We start from the raw sequence: 18,926 nt of genomic DNA, 5'->3' as shown, positions 1-18,926 counted from the left end.
TCCATGTAGTCTCACTAGTGATAATAATGCCGATTACGGCACGATGGATGCGCCGTGATGTCCCTGGGGGCGTGCACGGACAGCATTCACGTTTCGGCCGAACCAACCCCTACGGGTGCGGAGCGGCCGTCTTGTGGGTGTTGCCCTCCTCCAGGTTTTTGGTCACGTATCGCTTGCCCGATATGTTTATTATCAACTGGTTCTGGGTACGTACGCAGAATGCGTTTTTGCGAGTCAGTACACTAACACCACACAGGATATCCTCGCTCAATTGGGTATGTGCACAAGCCCACCACCGCGTTCCATACTGACACAATGCGCACGCAGGCCTTGCCCACAAAAACGCCAAGATTCTTTTCCTTGGTCTTGACAATGCAGGCAAGACTGTATGTATACTGAACTTGGGAGCATCATCTAACCTTACTAGACCTTGTTGCATATGCTGAAGAATGACCGCCTGGCTACGCTGCAGCCCACGCTTCACCCCAGTATGTGCTTGCAATGATACGACAAAGAGCACTGACTAACGTACTACAGCGTCCGAGGAGCTGGCCATCGGTCAAGTCAAGTTTACTACGTACGATCTTGGTGGTCACCAACAAGGTTTGTATCACACACAGCGCCTTGCTAATGTACGCAGCTCGTCGTCTCTGGAAGGACTACTTCCCCGAAGTCGATGGTATTGTGTTTTTGGTCGACTCCCAGGATCAGGAACGGTTCTCAGAGGCTCGTGCCGAGCTCGACAAGTTGCTTTCCATTGAGGAACTGAATAAGGTCCCTTTCCTTGTCCTCGGCAACAAGATCGACGCTCCCGGCGCCATCTCTGAGGAAGAACTCAGGCAAGCGCTTGGTCTTTACCAAACTACGGGCAAGGTACGTATTTATATGACATGGCGAACATATACTCACACCATGCTTTTCCCGCCGTATCATCATGTGCATGGTATGAGTGAATTTGCATTGTGGCATTAGGGCAACGTTCCGCTTAAGGACATCCGTCCCATTGAGGTCTTTATGTGCTCCGTCGTGATGAGGCAGGGGTACGGTGAGGGCTTCCGATGGCTCTCGAGCTACGTACGTACCGAGCATGCTGCGTGGAACTAGTACTGACACAGTCTGCTTCGCATTCTACAAATAGATATAGTGCTGCTACATCGTCTGTAGATCCGCAAGCCGCCAGCCGGCTGGAAGAACCGATGGGCTGGTCTTGACTAATCCCGCGGCGGGTCCCCGTCTATCACATGGAGACCACATGGTATGCCACTCTATCGACAGATATAGTTTTTATGATGTTATCACGTGATAGCAGTTTGGCCGCACGGCGCCCAGCGTCTTCGGCAGCTTTACGGACCACCGTTTCAAGTCATATTTCGGTACCATGGTCAGCTCCCAGCGTCGTGTAAATCGCAAGGCCCACTTTGATGCTCCGAGCCACATCAGGAGGAAGATGATGTCTTCTCCTTTGAACAAGGAGCTCCGTACTGAACACGGTGTACGTATTCTATCTCGTGTTGCAGGTGCAGTGTCAGGGAACGCCAGGGGCGGAACACCGATGGGTGACAGTGCGTGCGGCAATGTGTACACAGACATGTTGCATTGCACTGTGGACTAATGGGATGCACTCGACTGAATGCGCGCGCGCATTTTTGCGAAATGTATCCATCCCTTGCCGCTTCCTTCACTGCAACCTGACGCACAATCTCATAAAAAAAAGTTCGTTACTAACATGTACAGATCCGCTCTCTTCCCATCCGCAAGGATGACGAGGTTGTTGTCGTTCGCGGCACTTCCAAGGGCTCCGAGGGCCGCGTTGTCCAGGTCTACCGTAAGAAGTGGGTCGTTCACCTTGAGCGCCTCCACCGCGAGAAGAGCAACGGCGCGACGGTGCCTATTCCCGTTGACGCTTCTAACGTTGTGATTACCAAGATTAAGATTGACAAGGACCGCAAGGCGTTGCTTGCGCGCAAGTCTGGTAAGAGCGTCGAGGAGGTTCAGGCCTAAGTTCCCCGATGTTCATCCTAGCACTGTAGTATTTCCGTGCCCCTGACAAGCTTGTCCAGCATGGCACCACGCTCCAGTACTTTACACTGTAGCTGTGAAAAAAGCACCTTTGCTCGTCCTGGATGCACGCTGCCAGTAGGATTAGTCAGACGATCGCGCGATTTGGCAGCCAGCGTGCTACTTGCAGCTTGTGGCGTATCCACGCTGGCAACGCTAGTTCTTTGCTGCGACGTCCACTGTCGCTGTATTTTGTTGCATTTGTGCATGTCACAATAGTGAGAGCGAGTGTACTGAGCTCCAACTACGTGTATATTTGCTCTGCACGTTATGACCGATCCACACCGAACAAATCACGACGGCCAGGAAGCCGGCTGCGGTGATGCAAAAATGCCCGTGAACGATTCATCTGAGCTTACAGAAGAGTCACAAAAAGGGATGTATTCTAGCACGGATAGCTTGCACACCGGACCGCTCAAATTCCACGGGTATTTTATGATGGATGAGCCGGAAGAAAAGCATGGCAGCGCCTCGGCATCGGGGAAGGGTGCCAAGACAAGTTCACCACTCACCTCTCGCTCTGAGAAGCTATGTGTACGCCACCAGCGTATGGCAGACGAGGGCGCCACCGCGCGTCTCCAAAAGGTACGTACAGTACAGCACATCGTTCGCGCGGCCCCAACTTGTCAGTATCCATGCATGGGCTGTTTGGTGTGTACAGTGTGCCATACTTTGCACACTTGAATCAGTGGCTGCTATTTGCATATACAGTCAAAGCTACCCTTGCTATAGCATCCACGGGGGCCGCGCGGTTTGAAACCGTGACTTGATAAAGACGAGTCATCGTTATAGATGTGCCGGTACATGCGTCGACAATACTAACACCCTCAGTCTATTGATACCCTATCCCTTGCGGAGCAAGAGGCGGTTAACACGGTATGGTCCCTATTTTCCTCTTCGCCCCACTCTCGCCGCGCACTCATCTTGCGTGGTATTTTGACCATGTGCTGCTTCAGCCAGCTTTCGCTGCTATCCTCCGAGCTTGCCATGGCGATCCGTATCGACCCTTTTTCGCTTTTCCCCCGCGAAGTGTCTCTGCGTGTGCTTGGCTATTTAGACGCATTTAGCCTTGGGCGCGCAGCTCAAGTGAGCCGCCTCTGGCGATCGCTTGCGGACAATGACTTGCTCTGGCGCAATATGTGCGAACAGCACATTGAGCGCAAGTGCGAAAAGTGCGGCTGGGGTCTTCCTTTGCTCAACGAGCGCCGCAGCAAGGGCAAAGAGCTGGAAGGCGGCGCGCGTGCCGACTTGTTCTCCCTCGCACACGACCAAGAGTACAAAGAAGCCGCCGCGTCTTCTGGCGATGGGAATTTGCGCCGTAGTGTCACTGCCGCCGCAAATGCCGCCGCGATTGAGCGCCGCTCGCGCACTGCCGTGCGCAGCAATACCGGCTTCCGGCGGAACTCGCCTTTTGACGACGAGCGCGCTTCACCGCGCAAACGCTCGCGCATGGATCTGGACGAGGAGTGCAAATCAGACCAGTGCAGGACACGCCCATGGAAAGCAGTCTACTGCGAGCGACTTATCATTGAGCGCAACTGGCGGCGTGGTCGGTACCATGTGCATTCCTTGCGCGGCCACACCGACGGGGTTATGTGCCTTGGTTTCCGGGAAAATGTGAGCCAGCTGAACTACCCCGTTTTGGTGACGGGAAGTTATGACCGGACTGTCCGCATTTGGAACCTCAAAACAGGCGAAGCGCTGCAGACGCTGGTAGGGCATGCGCGTGGCGTCCGCTGTCTCCAATTTGACGACTGTAAACTGATTACCGGCTCAATGGACCGCACGCTCAAGATCTGGAACTGGCGTACTGGCGAGCTTCTTCGCACGCTCGAGGGTCACACGGAAGGGATTGTCAGCCTCAACTTCAACGACTCGGTCCTTGCGAGCGGCGGTGCGGATAGCAACATCCGCATCTGGAACTTTCACACGGGCGAATGCTTCCCTTTGCGAGGCCACCGCGACTGGGTGAATTCTGTGCAGCTCTGGTCCAGTCCTCTATCCAAAAGCTGCCCGAAAGAGACGCCGCCCATGTTCTTGTTTTCTGCCTCGGACGACGGCACGATCCGGCTCTGGGACTTGCAGCGTCGCGGGTGTATTCTAGTGTACCGTGGCCATGTCGGTCAAGTGCAGTCGCTCAAGTTAGTCATGATGGACTACGCCTCGATCAACCGACTCAGCCGCGGCACGACCACCATCCCGAACGATTTGGACGACATGGTCGACGATGAGGACAATACACTCGCGACTTCCATGCCGTCCAAGCGCGACGCATCGATGGGCGCAAGCTGCAGTGCACAAGTGTCTCTTCCGGCGCAATTTTATTGCCATGCAAGGGACCGCTCGACGAGCCAGGAAGCATCTACCGGCGAGTCTCGCGCAATTCCGCCCATGCTGGCCGTAACGCAGGAGCGGCTGAGCGCTGCAGGATTGGTGCCCAAACTTGCACCTGATGCTTCTATGGACGATATCGAGGACGGTGTCTTTGATTGCAGCTACAACGACGATCCCGAGCCGTCGCGCCGCACGTCGTGCAAACCAAAACGGCCCGTGCTGGTGTCTGGCTCGTTGGACAATACGCTGAAGCTGTGGGATGTGCGCACAGGGCACTGTTTCCGGACCTTGTTTGGGCATGTAGAAGGCGTATGGTGCGTCGATACCGACACGCTCCGTATCGTTTCCTCTTCCCACGACAGGACAGTGAAGGTGTGGGACCGAGATACGGCGCAGTGCCAAAACACGTTGGTAGGGCACCGCGCCGCTGTGACGTGCGTTGCGCTTGGCGACGACAAGATTGTGAGTGGAAGTGACGACGGGGATTTGCGTGTGTGGAGTTTTGTCCCTAGCCCATTTTTGCCCGAGAACCAGGAGCAAACGTAGTGTTGTACGAAGGATGGTGCCAAATGCAACGCATTCTGTAGAGGTGTACAGAGGAGCAACGCCGCGACGCTGCCGCGCTGCAGCACGCACCGCTCGACATTGCCTACTTAGGCAGCAGCTCCTGTAGCAAGGCAATTTCGCCCTCCTCTTTCTCTGCCAAATCCATACGCGGCTGCGGCGTTGCATTCCGGAATACCTTGGCTGCATCCGTGCGTTTCTTGATGCCCTTTTGCAGCATCTTTACGATCGACGGCGGCTTTTGATTCGCCTGTTGCTTCGCCTTGCCAGCGTACTGCAAGTCGGTAAGGATCCCCTAGTGTGAGTTGTATCGTTGTACGTACGCCCAGCACCGTCGCTGTCTGTGCATCTTTCGCGAGGCGCGCCTGCTTCCAGCGCTGCTTGACGTGAGCAAGGATCGCTTCATCGTTTGTACCCGCAGCACTTGCCACAGTCCGAAAGAGTGTTGGAGAATGCAGGGGCGCGGCAGCGCGTACCAAAGCGCGGTGCAGCATGATGGAGCGCGACAAGTTACATAAGCAGTCTATGGCGCACGGGCGACGCGAAGCTTGCACCCGACACGTTGTGTCTGCATATCAAATGGGCGCGACACGACCCAGCGCTTGGGGATGATGCGCCGATGGTCCGAGGCGAATAGGAAGCGATTCGCGAGGATGCTCACAAACGACTTCATTTCCGCGACGGCAAAGCGCGCTCCAATACAGCCACGGGCGCCTTGCAAGAACGCGAGGCCGCCCATGGCAGGAAACAAGCGCGCGCCCTCGAGCGGCTCCGCCCAGCGCTCTGGCCTGAACTTGTGGGGATCGGATCCCCACAGCACCGGTGCCTGTGAGATGGCTGCAATGGGGATAAGCACCAATGTATCCTTCTCCATCCGAACCGAGCCTCCGTTGGACAATGGGATGAAATCCAGCTCTGTCGCAGAGCGCGACGTAGTGTGGATGGCAGGCTGAAGGCGCAAGGCTTCTCGAATGCACCAATCCAGGTACGGCAGCGCATCCAGCTCTTCTGCGGTCAAGTCGCGCGCATTTTCGCCCGTGCCCGGCACGGGATCAAGGCCCAGCGACGTCCTGTACGTGCGGATTTCTGCCCGCAGTGTCTCTTGCGCCGCTTGGTTCTCTGCGAGCATCAGAAAGAGCCATGTCAGTTGCGTGGCTGTCGTCTCGTGCCCAGCAAATATAAATGTGGAGATCTGCGCTGCGAGCTCTGGATCGGTGAGCGTGGTGCGGTCGAGGATCGTGTGCTGCTCTTCCTTGGACAAGGCGGTGTTAGTGTTGGCGCGCAGCAGTGAGGAGAATATATCGGGGCGCGTCGCGCCGTCTGCCCCGGATCGCGCCGCGGCTTTGGCGTTTGCGACAATTTCGTCCGCGAGCACGAACAGCTTGTTGGTTTCCTCGAGGAATGCGGACGACTTGGTGCCGATGGGCAGGGACCGCAAGCAGGGAAAATGCATGGACAAGGCATCGAGAACGTTGCGCGCAACTGATGTTTGCATCGCGATAGTGAGGACGTGCGTAAACGAGGCCGTGAGTGGGTGCGTTGCGTATGCGTTGCCGTCCGACGCAGCTTGCATCCCGTCGAGCGTACGAAACTCGACTCCCAGCGCCGCGGTACCCAGTGCATCCAGCGTTGCGGAGCTGAGCATGGGCAGCATATCGATGCAAGCATTTCGCTCGCAATGCTGCTGGAGGAGATCGCCGAGTTTGTGTGCATAGCGGTCAAATGCGCTGGTCACGTTACGGACGGCGCGCGGCGCGAATCCTGGTTGGATCGCGCGTTTCTGGCGGCGGTGCACATCGCCCTCTGCAAGAAGCAGTCCGTTCCCCATAAGACTTCCCAGCAGGTCCCGCACGATCTGCACTTTGGGGTACACGTAGGGCCGTTTCTTGAACACATGGTCCAGACCGACGGGGTCCGTGAGCAAGAGGCGCGGCTCCCCAAACATGCCCCACACACGAATAGCGTCGCCGTACTTGGACCGCCAGTCCAGAAATACAGGCACCATATCGCGCTCCATCAGATCCGGCAGGTTGCCCAGCACAAACGACCGCGACGGCGGCCCAGGCACATCGGCAAGCCATGTACGCCACCGCAAGAGCAAGTGGACAATCGTGCCAGCTACATAACAGACTGGTACGCACAGCAGGATACATCCCACGCTATAGAAATCAATAGCACCAAACATGGGAAGCCTCTTCGCCTCGCCTCGCCACCGCCACCCCGGCCAAGAACAAGGCATGCGTTTCTTTGTCTCACGTGGTCCGTGCACGCTCGCGTGACGCCTGTGCCAAGACTGCGGCGCGCAGCAAGCGGCTGAACGCGTGGGCGAGTGTCGCTGGGTCGGTGTGCAGCGTGGGCGGCTGTGTGAAGCGCTCCAGCAAAGCGTGTGGGATATCGTGTGCAAAGTGCGACCGTGCAAGCGGCGCTACACTTGTGCCGATGGCGCCTTTTTGAGTCGTAGCGCTGGCCGTTGGCCGCATCGCTGCGGCGGCTTCGAGTTGTTCGGCGAGGTACACTACGTGTCCTGTAGGCGACGCAAGGGGCGCGGCGCACACATTTGCGTGCGTCTGGACGTCGTGCAGCGCATCGTTAATCTCCATGGGGTCACTGGTGCGGAGCGCAAGGAAGAGGCAGCCGCGAAATAGACGTGTGTGCAGTAGGTTGTACAGGGTATAGTTCATCTCCTCGATCCGTACCCGTGGAAATGGCATCGCGCCAGACACACGGTGGTCAGAGAGGTATGCATTCATGATACCTTTGGTGCGGTCCAGCACCCGTGGCACCACGAGGACTGCCACCAGACGATGGCCGACGCTTGCGTCGTTTTGAATGCGGCACATGGAAAAGAGCGTGTCAAACGTCCAGTACACGCACCGTTCGCGCACCGTCCCGAACCCTGGATGCGTTGTGTGGTGCGTCGCATCTACCATGCTCGAAAGGCACAGGTCCAGAGCCTCGTAGCCCGGGGGATCGGCGCCCAGGACTGGCAGTACGTCGTATTCGAGTGCGTGGAGCAGTCGTACGCAAGATGCTTGCTCAGCATCGTCTGCGTCCCTTGTGATCCACTGTGTATATGCATGCAGTGCCACACTGAAACATGCAAGCAAGCGCCGCCAATACAACGCACGGTCCGGCAGCGTGGCGACGACGATGTGCGTGCCGAGGTGTGCAATGTGGTAGAGTACTTCGGATGCGAGCATTGCGACGTGCGGCGCTTCGTCTGCGGCATTGATAGCGCGCAGCGGCGTGCACAGCGTGTGCAGCATTTCGAAAACAGGTGCGCCGTACAGTTGCGCGTCGCTTGGGCGCGCCAGGTAGCCTTCTTGCCAGCGCGCGAGCAGCTGCTTGGCCAGCTGAAAACGCAGGCGGTAGAGGGGCGGAGAGCGCAGCGTTTGGTCGATGGCCTCGAGCGCATAGCCTACATACCTGCCCAGACTCTGCAGCACCAAAGCTGGTGTCGTATCGCAGGAAGGCAAGCGAAGCAGCGCGCTTTGTGCGCCGTCCATGAGCCGCAGCAGGAGCTTGGCGTTCGGGACGTCGCTAATGGCGATGCCGCGTTGGACACAGATCTCCAGCGTGCCAATCAGCTCATCCACCTGCTCTGCACGGGGCTCGGCGAGGAGGCAAGGGTACAGCGCCCCTAGCATTCCCACGACGGTGACGAGGTTCGCGAGCGTCGCGTCTTTGCGCGCCGCGCCCATCTTGACCCACACGGCCCACGCAGCGCGCCACAGCGCGGCCTGTTGGAGCGCGTGCGTTTGGAAGAGAACGGCCATGGCGTCCAGGGCGACCTGGGCCACGTTTGGCGGTGCCTGCACGTATGCATCGTACATGCGATCGAGCAACATGCGCCATATCCTCGGCGCATCGTCGCCCATGTTGCGCTCCAGCGCCGCACGCAAGATCTTGGCTGTGCCTTGGAATGCGAGTATGGCGCTTAAAGAGGCGCCCTCGTCTCTTTGCACCTGCGTGTTGAGCTCGTCGAGGAGGGGAAAGAGGATCTCGGAAAAAATACGCGGCCACTCCTGCGGGGGGAGCGATGCATTGTACTGGATGAGCACTTGGAACAGGTTCGCAATCGCGCTGTTGCGCACATCTGCAACAGCCACGCCCGTGACTGTGCGCATGCACTGCAAGAAGAAGAACCACATGTCCGGCACGCCGCTCTTGGAGTGCAGCTGCCGGCGGTGCACATCGGCAGTAATGTCCCAGAGCACGCCGTTGGAGGCGAGTGCAATGTTCATGTCTTCTTCTTGCATGCTGAAACTCGGAAGGCTCTCGATGCACAGTATCAGCTCGGCGTCGGTCAGCGCCGCGAGATGGTCCGTGCATACGAAACGCACGCAAGAGAAGGCGGCTTTGAGGAGGGGAACGGGCGAGGTTCCTTGTGCGTGCATCTGCGGCGCATCTTGCGCTGCTGCACGGCACATGAAAAAGACAAGGTCCCAGGTGTGCTGAAGGCGGTGAGCATGCGCGGCAAGGATGGACTGGAGAAGATCGATTCCCGCTTTGCGGATGCTTACGTCGGTCATTGTCGCGCGATGGTCGGCAATCGACTGCTTTGCGAGCGATGCAAACACAGTGCGCTGCTCGCTCGGGTGTGCGCGCAGCAATGCCTCAAGGACAGTGTCGAGGACGCTGGCAGCCTGCAAGCGGTACGCCTGCGGCGTTTCTGCACCTTCCATGGCCGTAAAGAGACTGGCGCTGAACGCCGTCCAGGCCGGAGCGTCGGCAAGGGCGCCTTGGGCGTCGTCCGGCGCCTTCATTCGTGCCAAGTCGCGCAGCGCTACGTGCTGCATCTCATGCAGAATTACTGTGACGTACTCCTTGCTGGTGGAAGAACGTCGGACAGCGTCCACGAGGAACTGGGCGAGGATCTCGACAAACTCGATATATGCCGCGTGGTCCAAGCGGACGGCGTATGCAAACACGCACCCCAGCTTGGCGCGCATTGCACGCGGCTCCAATGCCGCAGGAGCGAGCGTAGTAAGCACTGCCCGACCATGCACCTCGTCGGCCAAGCCGCCAGGAGGAACTGGCTGCATGGGGCGCACGTTGGGCGCGCTGATCTCTTGCGCCCAGCTTTCCGTGCGCAAGAGCGCGAGTGCTTGCAGCAGGCACCGCAGCAAGGATCGCCATCGCGCGTGCAAGCTGCCGGCCAAAGCAACAGCGACGTCGGCGAGCGCCGCTTGGCACGCCAAGTTGCGCGCCTCTACTGGCTGGCCGCCAAGCGCCGACGCGGGCACGGCGAGGTCGCTCAGCGTCGCGAGCACCAAATCACGCTCCTTGTCCAGTGCAAGCATGCCTGTTGCTTTTGCGAGGTTTGTGACTGCCAGCAGCGTTTGCTCAAACAAGTAGTCGGTGCTTTGCACCGTCAAGAAAAAATTCATCGACTCGTTCAAAGGGCGCGCTCCCATGCGTAGCATTCCATACACTGCAGCCAGCTCGGTGCCATGTGCTTCCATCGCCGGCGGTGCCGTCAGTGTGTCTGCATACACCTCTGCGTACTGCCGCACTACAGTGTATGCCAAGGACTGCGCAAGGAGCACATGCGCCCAAAGCACCAGCGATGCAGGGTACAGTATGGGAAGCTGCGCGGATCCTGCCGTGGGCGGCTCGGTCTTGTCCAGCTGGTCGAGAAGCTGCGTGGGCGGCACACTTTGCGCGGTGAATGACTCGGTCCGCACGCTCAAGAGCCCTTCGGCAGCATTGCGCACGCCCGCGACGGCGGCACTCGCAGCGCCGTACAAGGTATACGTATCCATCGATTGCCGAGGCGTGGCTGGCATCTGGTCGCGCGCAGCGGCGAGCGAAGGATTGGTCGCGAGCTGTGACGCAGCGTCGCGAGCGGCGTCGCGCAATGTCTCGACGAGGTGTGCAAACACGGGAACGCGCGGCTTGTCCCGCGGCCCTGCATCGTACCAGCGCCATACTCTGCGCATAAAGTAGCCATCCGCACACAAACTGCGCAGCACTTCCAGTGCAAGCACTCGGTGCCAAAGCAAGACATTCTTGTCGGGCTGCGCGGTGCTGAGTACCATGCGCAGCAAGATTTCAATCTCCAGCACAAGCTCCTCGCTAAACTGGCGGAGGAGCAGGAGTATGAGACGCATCGTGCGCACATACACACTAAATGCAGGCGGATCGCTCAATACTTTGAGCAGTAATGGGCACATGGCGCTGCGCAAGATGTACAAGAGCTCTGGATGGCGCGGGGCGTTGGTTGCAGTGCGCGCGGAAAAGAGACGCGCGTGGTTCGTCAAAACACTCTCCAAGAGCTCCAGCACAAAAGGCTTGGGGAGCGTGGAGAGCTGCAAGAAGCTCGCGGGCTCGCCATTTGCCAGCGCACACAAGTCGCTAAAGACAAAGTACGCGTCGCGCGTAAAGGGGAATAATGTGACAGGGCCGTCGGGCGTCTGCGCGGTATACACGGCCGGCGGCGCGGCCGCCGCTGCGTCCTCATTTCCGCCTTCTAGCTGGTCAAAAATATGGTCTTCTTGCAGGATCTTGTCAAAAATAGTCATGATATTCTGGCGGAGCGTCGCGGCAGCGGTAGAGCTCACCACCGGCACGCGCGCATGCTCATACTGCACAAAACACAGCATTAGGGTGCGTGATAGCAGATTGGACGAAATTTGGGGATATGCCACCAGCAAGGCACTCACCGTCTGCAGGATTTTAAACTGTACGTCGACGTCCGCGCGCAGGTGCGGTAGGCCGTGCAGAGTCTCGATGATGGTACCGAGCGAAGCGGTGGGAATAACGTGCAACATAACGCATCTATGCAGCAATGACAGTGCATTTAGCGCCACTTTCGACGTCCTTGTGCCGCATCCAGCGACGACCGCATCGACCAGCTCTTGTTGTATCGGCTCGCTCGACGTTAATGTCTCGAGTGCTTTGGCCGGGTCATCAAGAGATATTTGCTTCAGTGCAGCCTCACACGCCTGGCGCACATCGGGGTGCTTTCGCCGCGTTTCCGCAAGCAGCGCCTGCAGCTCCGAGACTATGCGCTGCGGCATGCCGACCAACGACGTAGCGCCGCGTCGCATGGGCCTCTTGTCACGTGCGCAAGACAAGGCGCTGGGGCCTCCATCACGTGGATCGCTCGTGTCTCCTGCCATGGCGCGCGAGGAGGTCGTTCGCCGCCTGTTTCGCGAGCACGGCGGCGTGCTGAGCAGTGCGGCGTTGGTGGACGTGCTCAATGCGTACGAGAAAGAGGTGCATGTGCCGCTCATGCCTGCGCCGCTGCTCGCGCGGTTGGAAGCGTTTGTTTCTGCGAATGCGGACCTTGAAATCGACTGCGACGCGTTCCTCGGGCTCGTGCGCTCGCTGGATGCGGCAGGGTCGGAGCGCGAGTCTGTAAGTGGGTCGGAGTACGACGATACATTGCTGGAGAATAGCATGGATCTGCTGAGCGCGTCGCCAGACACGACGATGCAGTCGGAGCCGCCTGTGACACCGGCAAAGCATCGCGGTCTGCAGGGCGATGTGTATGTCTCGCCACAGATCATGCGCAGCGCATTTTCGGAGCATGATTTGCTCAAGAATCACTCGCAGGATCCTGGACGCTCCGCGGTTCTGCGCAAGCTGGCAAAGGTCAATGACGCGCTCGAGCGGCTTCAAATGGAGCACGACCACCTGGCCGCAGAGAAGAACAAGCTTGATGTTGCGCATGCACATGTACAGAAAGAGCTTGGGGCAGTGCGCCGCGATTTGTGTGCGGCGCTGGCAGCAGACTCGCTGCAAAAGGCACGGATCGCCGAATTGGAGCACCTCGCTGAGGTGCATGAGAAGGAGACACACGCGCGCGAGGCAGCTGTGAAACGGGCTGCGTCGGATTTGGAGGATCATACTGCCATGGTGCGGCGCTTGGAATCGGATGCACAGGCGCATGGGGCGGAGCTCGCGCATCTGCAGCGTGTATGCGAAGAGTACGCCGGTGAAATGGCTGCTTTACATACGACGTGCGACGCACAACGCGATGCGATTGGGGGGCTTGAGGGTACAATTACCGTGCTGGAGGATGCAAATGCAGCCGCGGAGCGTTTGCGCAAAGAGTACGACACATTCCGTACGATTCACCAGGATTTGGAGTCGGAGTTGGCTTTGCTGCGCGAGGCTCGTGCTGATGATGCACCGGTGCTTGCACTGGAACTTGGTGTACTGGCGCTGGGAGAGGGAGAGGGGTGCGTCGATGCAGAGCGCACGGACCCCATAGAGAAAGGGCCACACTTGCTTTGTGCACGGGATACGCAAGTGACCGAACCGGACCCCAAGTGCGAACCGGATCGAATGGATGCGGGGCAGGACTCTTTGAGCAAAGAGGCCGCGAGCGAAGAACCCCGCCAACACACTCCTCTCAGCCCAGCCTTACAGGGGCGTGACAAACACGACAATCCGCCGTCCGCTCACGCCACACGCCACATTTTCTATTGCAAACCCATCATCTCCATACACCGCCGGGCCGTAGCCCAGCGCGCTGCATTGGTCCTTTTCGGCGTATGGCTTGGACTTTGGGTCTACTATTTTCTCATACGCACCGCTTCCCTTCGCCCATTCGCTGCACTTGACAAGAGCTGGCACGATGTCAATATGCTCTTTGACCCCCAAGTGCGTGGCGAAGGAGCTATGTACACTTTGCACGTAACATGACGCATGTATACCCTGTACTTTACTTCTTTCCGAGTTCAGCAGCTCGCTCCGTAGCGGCCTGGATCGTGCGGGCGACTGTGCCACGCACGCCACCGTCTTCCATGCGCAACAGACCGGCAATGGTGCAGCCGCCAGGTGTGGTGACATTGTCCTTGAGCACTGCAGGCGGCTGCCCCGTCTCTTGAACCAAACGCGCCGCGCCTTGCACGGTTTGCGCTGCAATTTCCAGCGCCTGCGCGCGAGGGAGACCCATCATCACACCGCCGTCGACCATAGCATCGATGAATACCATGGTAAATGCAGGGCCTGAGCCTGCCATGGCTGTGCACACGTCGAGATGCTTTTCGTCCACAAAGGTGCATTTGCCGACCGCGGAAAACATGGCAGTGAGCAATGCGCGGTCGCTGGGTCCCTCAGGGCCCGCAATCGCTGTCATCCCTTCGCGTATCTTGCATGCAGTGTTGGGCATGGCGCGGACCACATTCGCGCTCGGTGCGAGGTGTTTTATTTGTGCAATCGTGACGCCTGCTGCAATACTGGCTACCAGCTTGCCGTCGAGTGCATTGCGCATTCCGTCCTGACCCAAAACTTGCTCAATCAAGTATGGCTTGACGCAAATCATGGTGGCATCTGCGCGGCGCACCGCGCCCAGATTATCGCCCACCATGACCTCGACTTGGCCGGCATATCCCATCTGTTCAAAATGACGCGTCAGCTTCTGCTGCGACGCCTCGCTTGCCACTGTCGCGATGAATTGAGACGGGAGCGGCGCGCTTTCTTGCGAGGCGCCTCGTTCCTGCTGATGGCAAGCATCCAAAATGCCAGAAAGAATGGCGGTACCCATGGTACCGCAGCCCAGAAATGCAATCGTGTGCATGGTGGTCTGCGTTTTTGGACGCTGTACGCACTGCACACCGCTGGGCTACGATGACTCAGCATGGCGACGGTACTCGACGGCACTCGACGCATCACGAACGTATGCATCAGCGTAGTGTGCACAAAACGGCGATTCTATTTTGGCCAGCAAGCGACGTACTCCAAGCTCTATGTATTATATTCGGTATGTATATCATGTAATTTTGCATACAGTCAAGCTGCCATTGCAGTCCTGTACACAGGTAAGTTAGACACGTTACTCTTGCGTCTCTCCGTAACCGGATCAGCGATATAAAATCCCACTGGCCGGAAAGTGATGGACGCTGTACTGACTGACAATACCAAGGTGTCGCCCAGCTGCCGATGTACAATGCACATGGAAGCAGGTGTACCACCCACCCTCGCTCGCTCGCTCGCTAGCAAACACTAGCGCTGCATCATGCGGCCATGGCGCGAATCGCATTCTTATTCCAACTATGCGCTGTCGTTGTAGGGAAAAAAACGCTGCGCGAAAAAAAGTGTGCACGCCCGATCACCAAGATACACGCCTTCATCAGCAGTCAAACCGCGCGTCGTCGCCACTTGTTTTTTGACCCTGGCGATGGAGGAAATCGGTATCCAGCCAGCGCATACAGAGGCCTCGACTTCTGTGGCACCGGCATACAATGGCCGTGATGCGTTCCTGCACTTTAAGAAACAGCAGCAGCAGCTCGAGTTCCTCAACACGATGGAAGAATATGTGGTGCGTGCGCTCGCTTGAAACTGACGTGCCCAGAAAGACGAGCAGCGCAACCTGAAACGCGAGCTTGTGCGCGCACAGGATGAAGTGAAACGCATCCAGTCCGTACCGCTCGTCATCGGCCAGTTTCTGGAACCGATCGACCAAATGACCGGGATTGTGGGCTCGACTACTGGATCGAACTACGTAGTGCGCATCCTCTCCACAATTGACCGCGAGCTCCTGCGTGCGGGCAGCAGCGTCGCTTTGCACCGCCACTCGAACTCCCTCGTCGAGGTCCTGCCACCCGAAGCGGATTCGAGTATTGTGATGATGAGTGCGAGCGAGCGTCCGACCGAGACGTACCAGGATATCGGTGGTCTGGACGTGCAAAAACAAGAGATTCGTGAAGCAGTAGAGCTTCCTCTAGTGCAGTTCGATCTGTACCGCCAGATTGGTATTGATCCACCGCGCGGAGTGCTCCTGTATGGCCCGCCCGGCACGGGTAAAACAATGCTTGTCAAGGCCGTTGCGAATGCCACCACCGCGTCCTTTATCCGCGTCGTCGGCTCCGAATTTGTGCAGAAATACCTTGGCGAGGGCCCCCGCATGGTGCGCGATGTTTTCCGACTCGCGCGCGAAAACGCGCCGTCTATTATTTTCATCGACGAAATCGACGCGATTGCGACCAAGCGTTTCGATGCACAGACCGGTGCGGACCGTGAAGTGCAGCGTATTTTACTTGAGCTCCTCACACAAATGGACGGTTTCGACCAGGGCAGCAATGTCAAGGTGATCATGGCGACGAACCGTGCGGACACACTGGACCCTGCGCTACTGCGCCCTGGCCGTTTGGACCGCAAGATTGAATTCCCGCTTTCCTCGCGCCGTGAAAAGCGGTTGATTTTCCAGACGATTACGAGCCGCATGAATTTGAGCCCCGACGTGGACTTGGAAGACTACGTGAACCGGCCGGATAAGCTGTCGAGCGCTGAAATCGCCTCTGTTTGCCAAGCTGCAGGGCTGCAAGCAGTGCGCAAGAACCGCTACGTGGTGCTTCCTGTCGACTTTGACGAGGCCATCAAGCAGATTGCCAAAAAGCCGGACGACGGGCGCATGGCGTTTTACCAGTAGCATCTGTCGGGGATTTATGACGTGGAAGTAGGTAGTGCGTAGCAGCGGGAGACGGCACTGGACCACGAGCATCGCGGGCGTGTGCGAACAAGTGTGGCATAGGAGCCCCGCAATGTGGAAGTGGCTTGGCGTGTATGCGAATTAGAACGGCTACCTGCAAAGAAGACGTGTTTGCCATGGAAGAACTGGCTGCGGACGATGATCTGCTCTCCTCCATGCTGTTGGAGTAAGTCCGCCGCCATGCTCACCACAGCACGCTGGAGTTTGAGCCGGCCATCACGACACACAAGATGAACCCATTGCATCGAAATGTGCGCTTTGACCGCGATGTTGTGTCGCGCTTAGTACGCCAGCATGTAATATGGGACCAAAATGTGCCCGCGGCTGTCGCCGCGTTTATGGACCTGCCCGTGATCAAGAAACATACACAGCGCAAGACCCCAGCGCAGCTGCGCGTATTTGAATTGTGTGTACTTGCTGTGCGTGCTAACGACAGGCATATCCAGCGATACCTACAGGCGTACCTACCCGACGCTGGGTTTGAATATGCACTCACCTTTCGCTACCGCACCGCCTTTCTGCGCCAGGCAAAATGGAGCGAAGCGGACGAGGATGCGCCACGCGCCGCAAGCGGCACAGGCGCTGTGATGGACCGCGCTGATCTCTGTGTACTGTCCACACGCGCGTTTGCGCCCGACGAAACCATGACGTTCTGCCGCGCCGCGCTCAAAGACCTTTCGCATGCAGAAGACGAGGAACTGCGCCAAGGGGCACAGCAGGCGCGTGCGGCGTGCCACCAAGCAGGCCATTCGCGTCCGCGGAGTGACTTTTCCATTATCCGCTCGTCTAGCAGAAAGTGCAGCCAGCTGCTTTTGGGTCCCGCGCGCTACATCAACCACGACTGCCACCCAAACGCCGAGTTTCGCCGCTCGGGGCACCAGATCTCCATCCAGATCATCCGCCCCGTGCGCAAGAACGAGGAAATCACGACATACTACGGCGACAACTACTTTGAGCCGGGAAATAAAGAGTGCATGTGCGCGACGTGCGAGCGGCTCGGGCGCAACTTTTACGCGCAAAGCGCCCCGCACGAGACGCCTGCAGCCCAGCCAGACGCGCGTCTACTGCGCAGTGTTGCCCACCACGCGCCGCCGCGCAATGTGCCCGAGCACGACCGGATTGCTATCCAGCTCGATCCCGATGCACAAGGCGCCGAAGTGCTGTGCATCACCTGCAACGCCCGTTTTCGCGCGCCGGAACGATGGTGGACGCCAGACGAATGCATGCGGTGCGAGCGGCACTATAAACTGTACCAGCGCGACTGGCCGAACCGCACGCCGCAAGAGCATCGCGCAGAGCGCACGCGCTCTGCGCCCGAGAAAAAACGCACAGCGCGCACGACAAAACGCGTGGGGAAGCGCGGCGCCTCGTCGAGCGCGGAGCCTTTTTTGCCTGTGAAGCTAAGTCCTGTCCGTGCGGTGCACTCGGACACGAGCGATGCCGAGTCGGCTGACCGGCATCTGCCGCGACGCAAGTACGAGGTGCGGAGCGACGATAGCGACGAAAACTTTGACGAGCACCATGTCACGCTCGGGCCGCGCATTTTGGGGCACCAAGCGAGCACCGATGTGCTTGCGTCGTACTGGGGCGCGACAGAGGGGCCGCGGCGTGCGCGGCGCAGGCCAAATCACGATGTGTACGCAAGTGCGCTGCAGCATGGGCCGCGGACGAAGCAGCATGACGGCGAGCACGACGGGGCGCATGACGGGGCGCACGACGGGGTGCGGGCAACGTCCTTGCCGCCCGCGGTCAAGCGCGTCGTCCACGACACGCACAAACGCAGTGCGTCGAGCTCGCATGCACGCGACAAATCCAAAGACGCAGTGGCCGCACCCAGCGCCGCACCCAAAGCCAGCGCGCCGAGCAGTGCCGCTATGCGCACGCCGCCCATTGCGACAAGCGGCGCGGCGCGTACTTCCGTGTCCAACCTTGCACTCTTTTGGTCCGGCGGTGTGGCCGGCCGGACGCGAGGCCAGGCGCGCGCTTCGAGCGAGACGCGTTTGCAGTGCATGGCGTCGGCCGGTGCGGCCCGAGCGCGCTCGGAATCAACGGAGCGTGTGCCAAAGCCAGACGCGGGGCGCGCCGAGAAGCATGGTGCGCCAAACGGACAGGGTGCAGAGACACCACGGCCCTCTGTGCCTGCCGAGCATGTTTTGCGGCAGGATACGGCGCTGCCCCCGATGCCAAGTGTGGTGCGGCAGCCGGCGCGGCGCAACTTGCGCTGGGGAAATGGCAAGACAAGTGCAAGTCGTGTATTGCCGATACAACGGCATGCACCGCTCCTGCCCAAGGCCAGCCGTGCAGATGGCGCAGCAGCGCCGTTTTTCAATGGGGCATATCCCAGCGAGCACACACTCCCGCTCAAGCACGAGCATTCAATGTAGTCTAACGGAATGATTGTAAACTATCCACGTGGCAGTTCCTGCGGGGCCCACCCGGCAGGGGGATCCTTGCTAGCCACACATTACGTTCGCGCCATGCACCACTAGATCGCATGGTACGGCTGCACGCTATTGCCACACGTCTA

General features: G+C 58.7%; 8 protein-coding genes across 8 annotated transcripts; 5 read left to right on the top strand and 3 right to left on the bottom strand.

Annotated features, from left to right (window-relative positions):
* Positions 1 to 182: 182 nt before the first annotated feature.
* Positions 183 to 2,001, top strand: SAR1 (COPII coat GTPase; the record flags this gene model as incomplete). The annotated part of the gene is made up of 9 exons (XM_056207937.1): positions 183 to 206; positions 257 to 275; positions 328 to 386; positions 428 to 488; positions 538 to 603; positions 641 to 873; positions 973 to 1,074; positions 1,307 to 1,492; positions 1,735 to 2,001. The coding sequence occupies 9 exons, from the start codon at positions 183 to 185 to the stop codon at positions 1,999 to 2,001; spliced, it is 1,017 nt and encodes a 338-aa protein (XP_056063912.1).
* Positions 2,002 to 2,328: 327 nt separating this feature from the next.
* On the top strand, positions 2,329 to 4,938 carry MVES1_003120 (uncharacterized protein; the record flags this gene model as incomplete). The annotated part of the gene is made up of 2 exons (XM_056207936.1): positions 2,329 to 2,643; positions 2,890 to 4,938. 2 exons carry the CDS (start codon positions 2,329 to 2,331, stop codon positions 4,936 to 4,938), a joined length of 2,364 nt encoding a protein of 787 aa, XP_056063911.1.
* A 103-nt stretch (positions 4,939 to 5,041) lies between these two features.
* Positions 5,042 to 5,450, bottom strand: MVES1_003119 (uncharacterized protein; the record flags this gene model as incomplete). Its single annotated transcript, XM_056207935.1, has 2 exons — positions 5,042 to 5,251; positions 5,280 to 5,450. The coding sequence occupies 2 exons, from the start codon at positions 5,448 to 5,450 to the stop codon at positions 5,042 to 5,044; spliced, it is 381 nt and encodes a 126-aa protein (XP_056063910.1).
* A 29-nt stretch (positions 5,451 to 5,479) lies between these two features.
* On the bottom strand, positions 5,480 to 11,978 carry MON2 (Endocytosis and vacuole integrity protein; the record flags this gene model as incomplete). Its single annotated transcript, XM_056207934.1, has 2 exons — positions 5,480 to 7,074; positions 7,226 to 11,978. The coding sequence occupies 2 exons, from the start codon at positions 11,976 to 11,978 to the stop codon at positions 5,480 to 5,482; spliced, it is 6,348 nt and encodes a 2,115-aa protein (XP_056063909.1).
* A 100-nt stretch (positions 11,979 to 12,078) lies between these two features.
* Positions 12,079 to 13,611, top strand: MVES1_003117 (uncharacterized protein; the record flags this gene model as incomplete). Its single annotated transcript, XM_056207933.1, has 1 exon — positions 12,079 to 13,611. One exon carries the CDS (start codon positions 12,079 to 12,081, stop codon positions 13,609 to 13,611), a length of 1,533 nt encoding a protein of 510 aa, XP_056063908.1.
* Positions 13,612 to 13,630: 19 nt separating this feature from the next.
* Positions 13,631 to 14,488, bottom strand: PRO3 (pyrroline-5-carboxylate reductase; the record flags this gene model as incomplete). The annotated part of the gene is made up of 1 exon (XM_056207932.1): positions 13,631 to 14,488. One exon carries the CDS (start codon positions 14,486 to 14,488, stop codon positions 13,631 to 13,633), a length of 858 nt encoding a protein of 285 aa, XP_056063907.1.
* A 600-nt stretch (positions 14,489 to 15,088) lies between these two features.
* On the top strand, positions 15,089 to 16,339 carry RPT3 (26S proteasome regulatory subunit 6B; the record flags this gene model as incomplete). The annotated part of the gene is made up of 2 exons (XM_056207931.1): positions 15,089 to 15,229; positions 15,263 to 16,339. The coding sequence occupies 2 exons, from the start codon at positions 15,089 to 15,091 to the stop codon at positions 16,337 to 16,339; spliced, it is 1,218 nt and encodes a 405-aa protein (XP_056063906.1).
* A 176-nt stretch (positions 16,340 to 16,515) lies between these two features.
* Positions 16,516 to 18,783, top strand: set9 ([histone H3]-lysine(4) N-trimethyltransferase; the record flags this gene model as incomplete). Its single annotated transcript, XM_056207930.1, has 2 exons — positions 16,516 to 16,565; positions 16,593 to 18,783. The coding sequence occupies 2 exons, from the start codon at positions 16,516 to 16,518 to the stop codon at positions 18,781 to 18,783; spliced, it is 2,241 nt and encodes a 746-aa protein (XP_056063905.1).
* Positions 18,784 to 18,926: the final 143 nt, after the last annotated feature.

The sequence above is a fragment of the Malassezia vespertilionis genome, chromosome 6 (assembly GCF_029542925.1).
Source record: "Malassezia vespertilionis chromosome 6, complete sequence".
Taxonomy (NCBI): Eukaryota; Fungi; Basidiomycota; class Malasseziomycetes; order Malasseziales; family Malasseziaceae; genus Malassezia; species Malassezia vespertilionis.
This window is presented reverse-complemented; position numbering and strand designations above follow the sequence as displayed.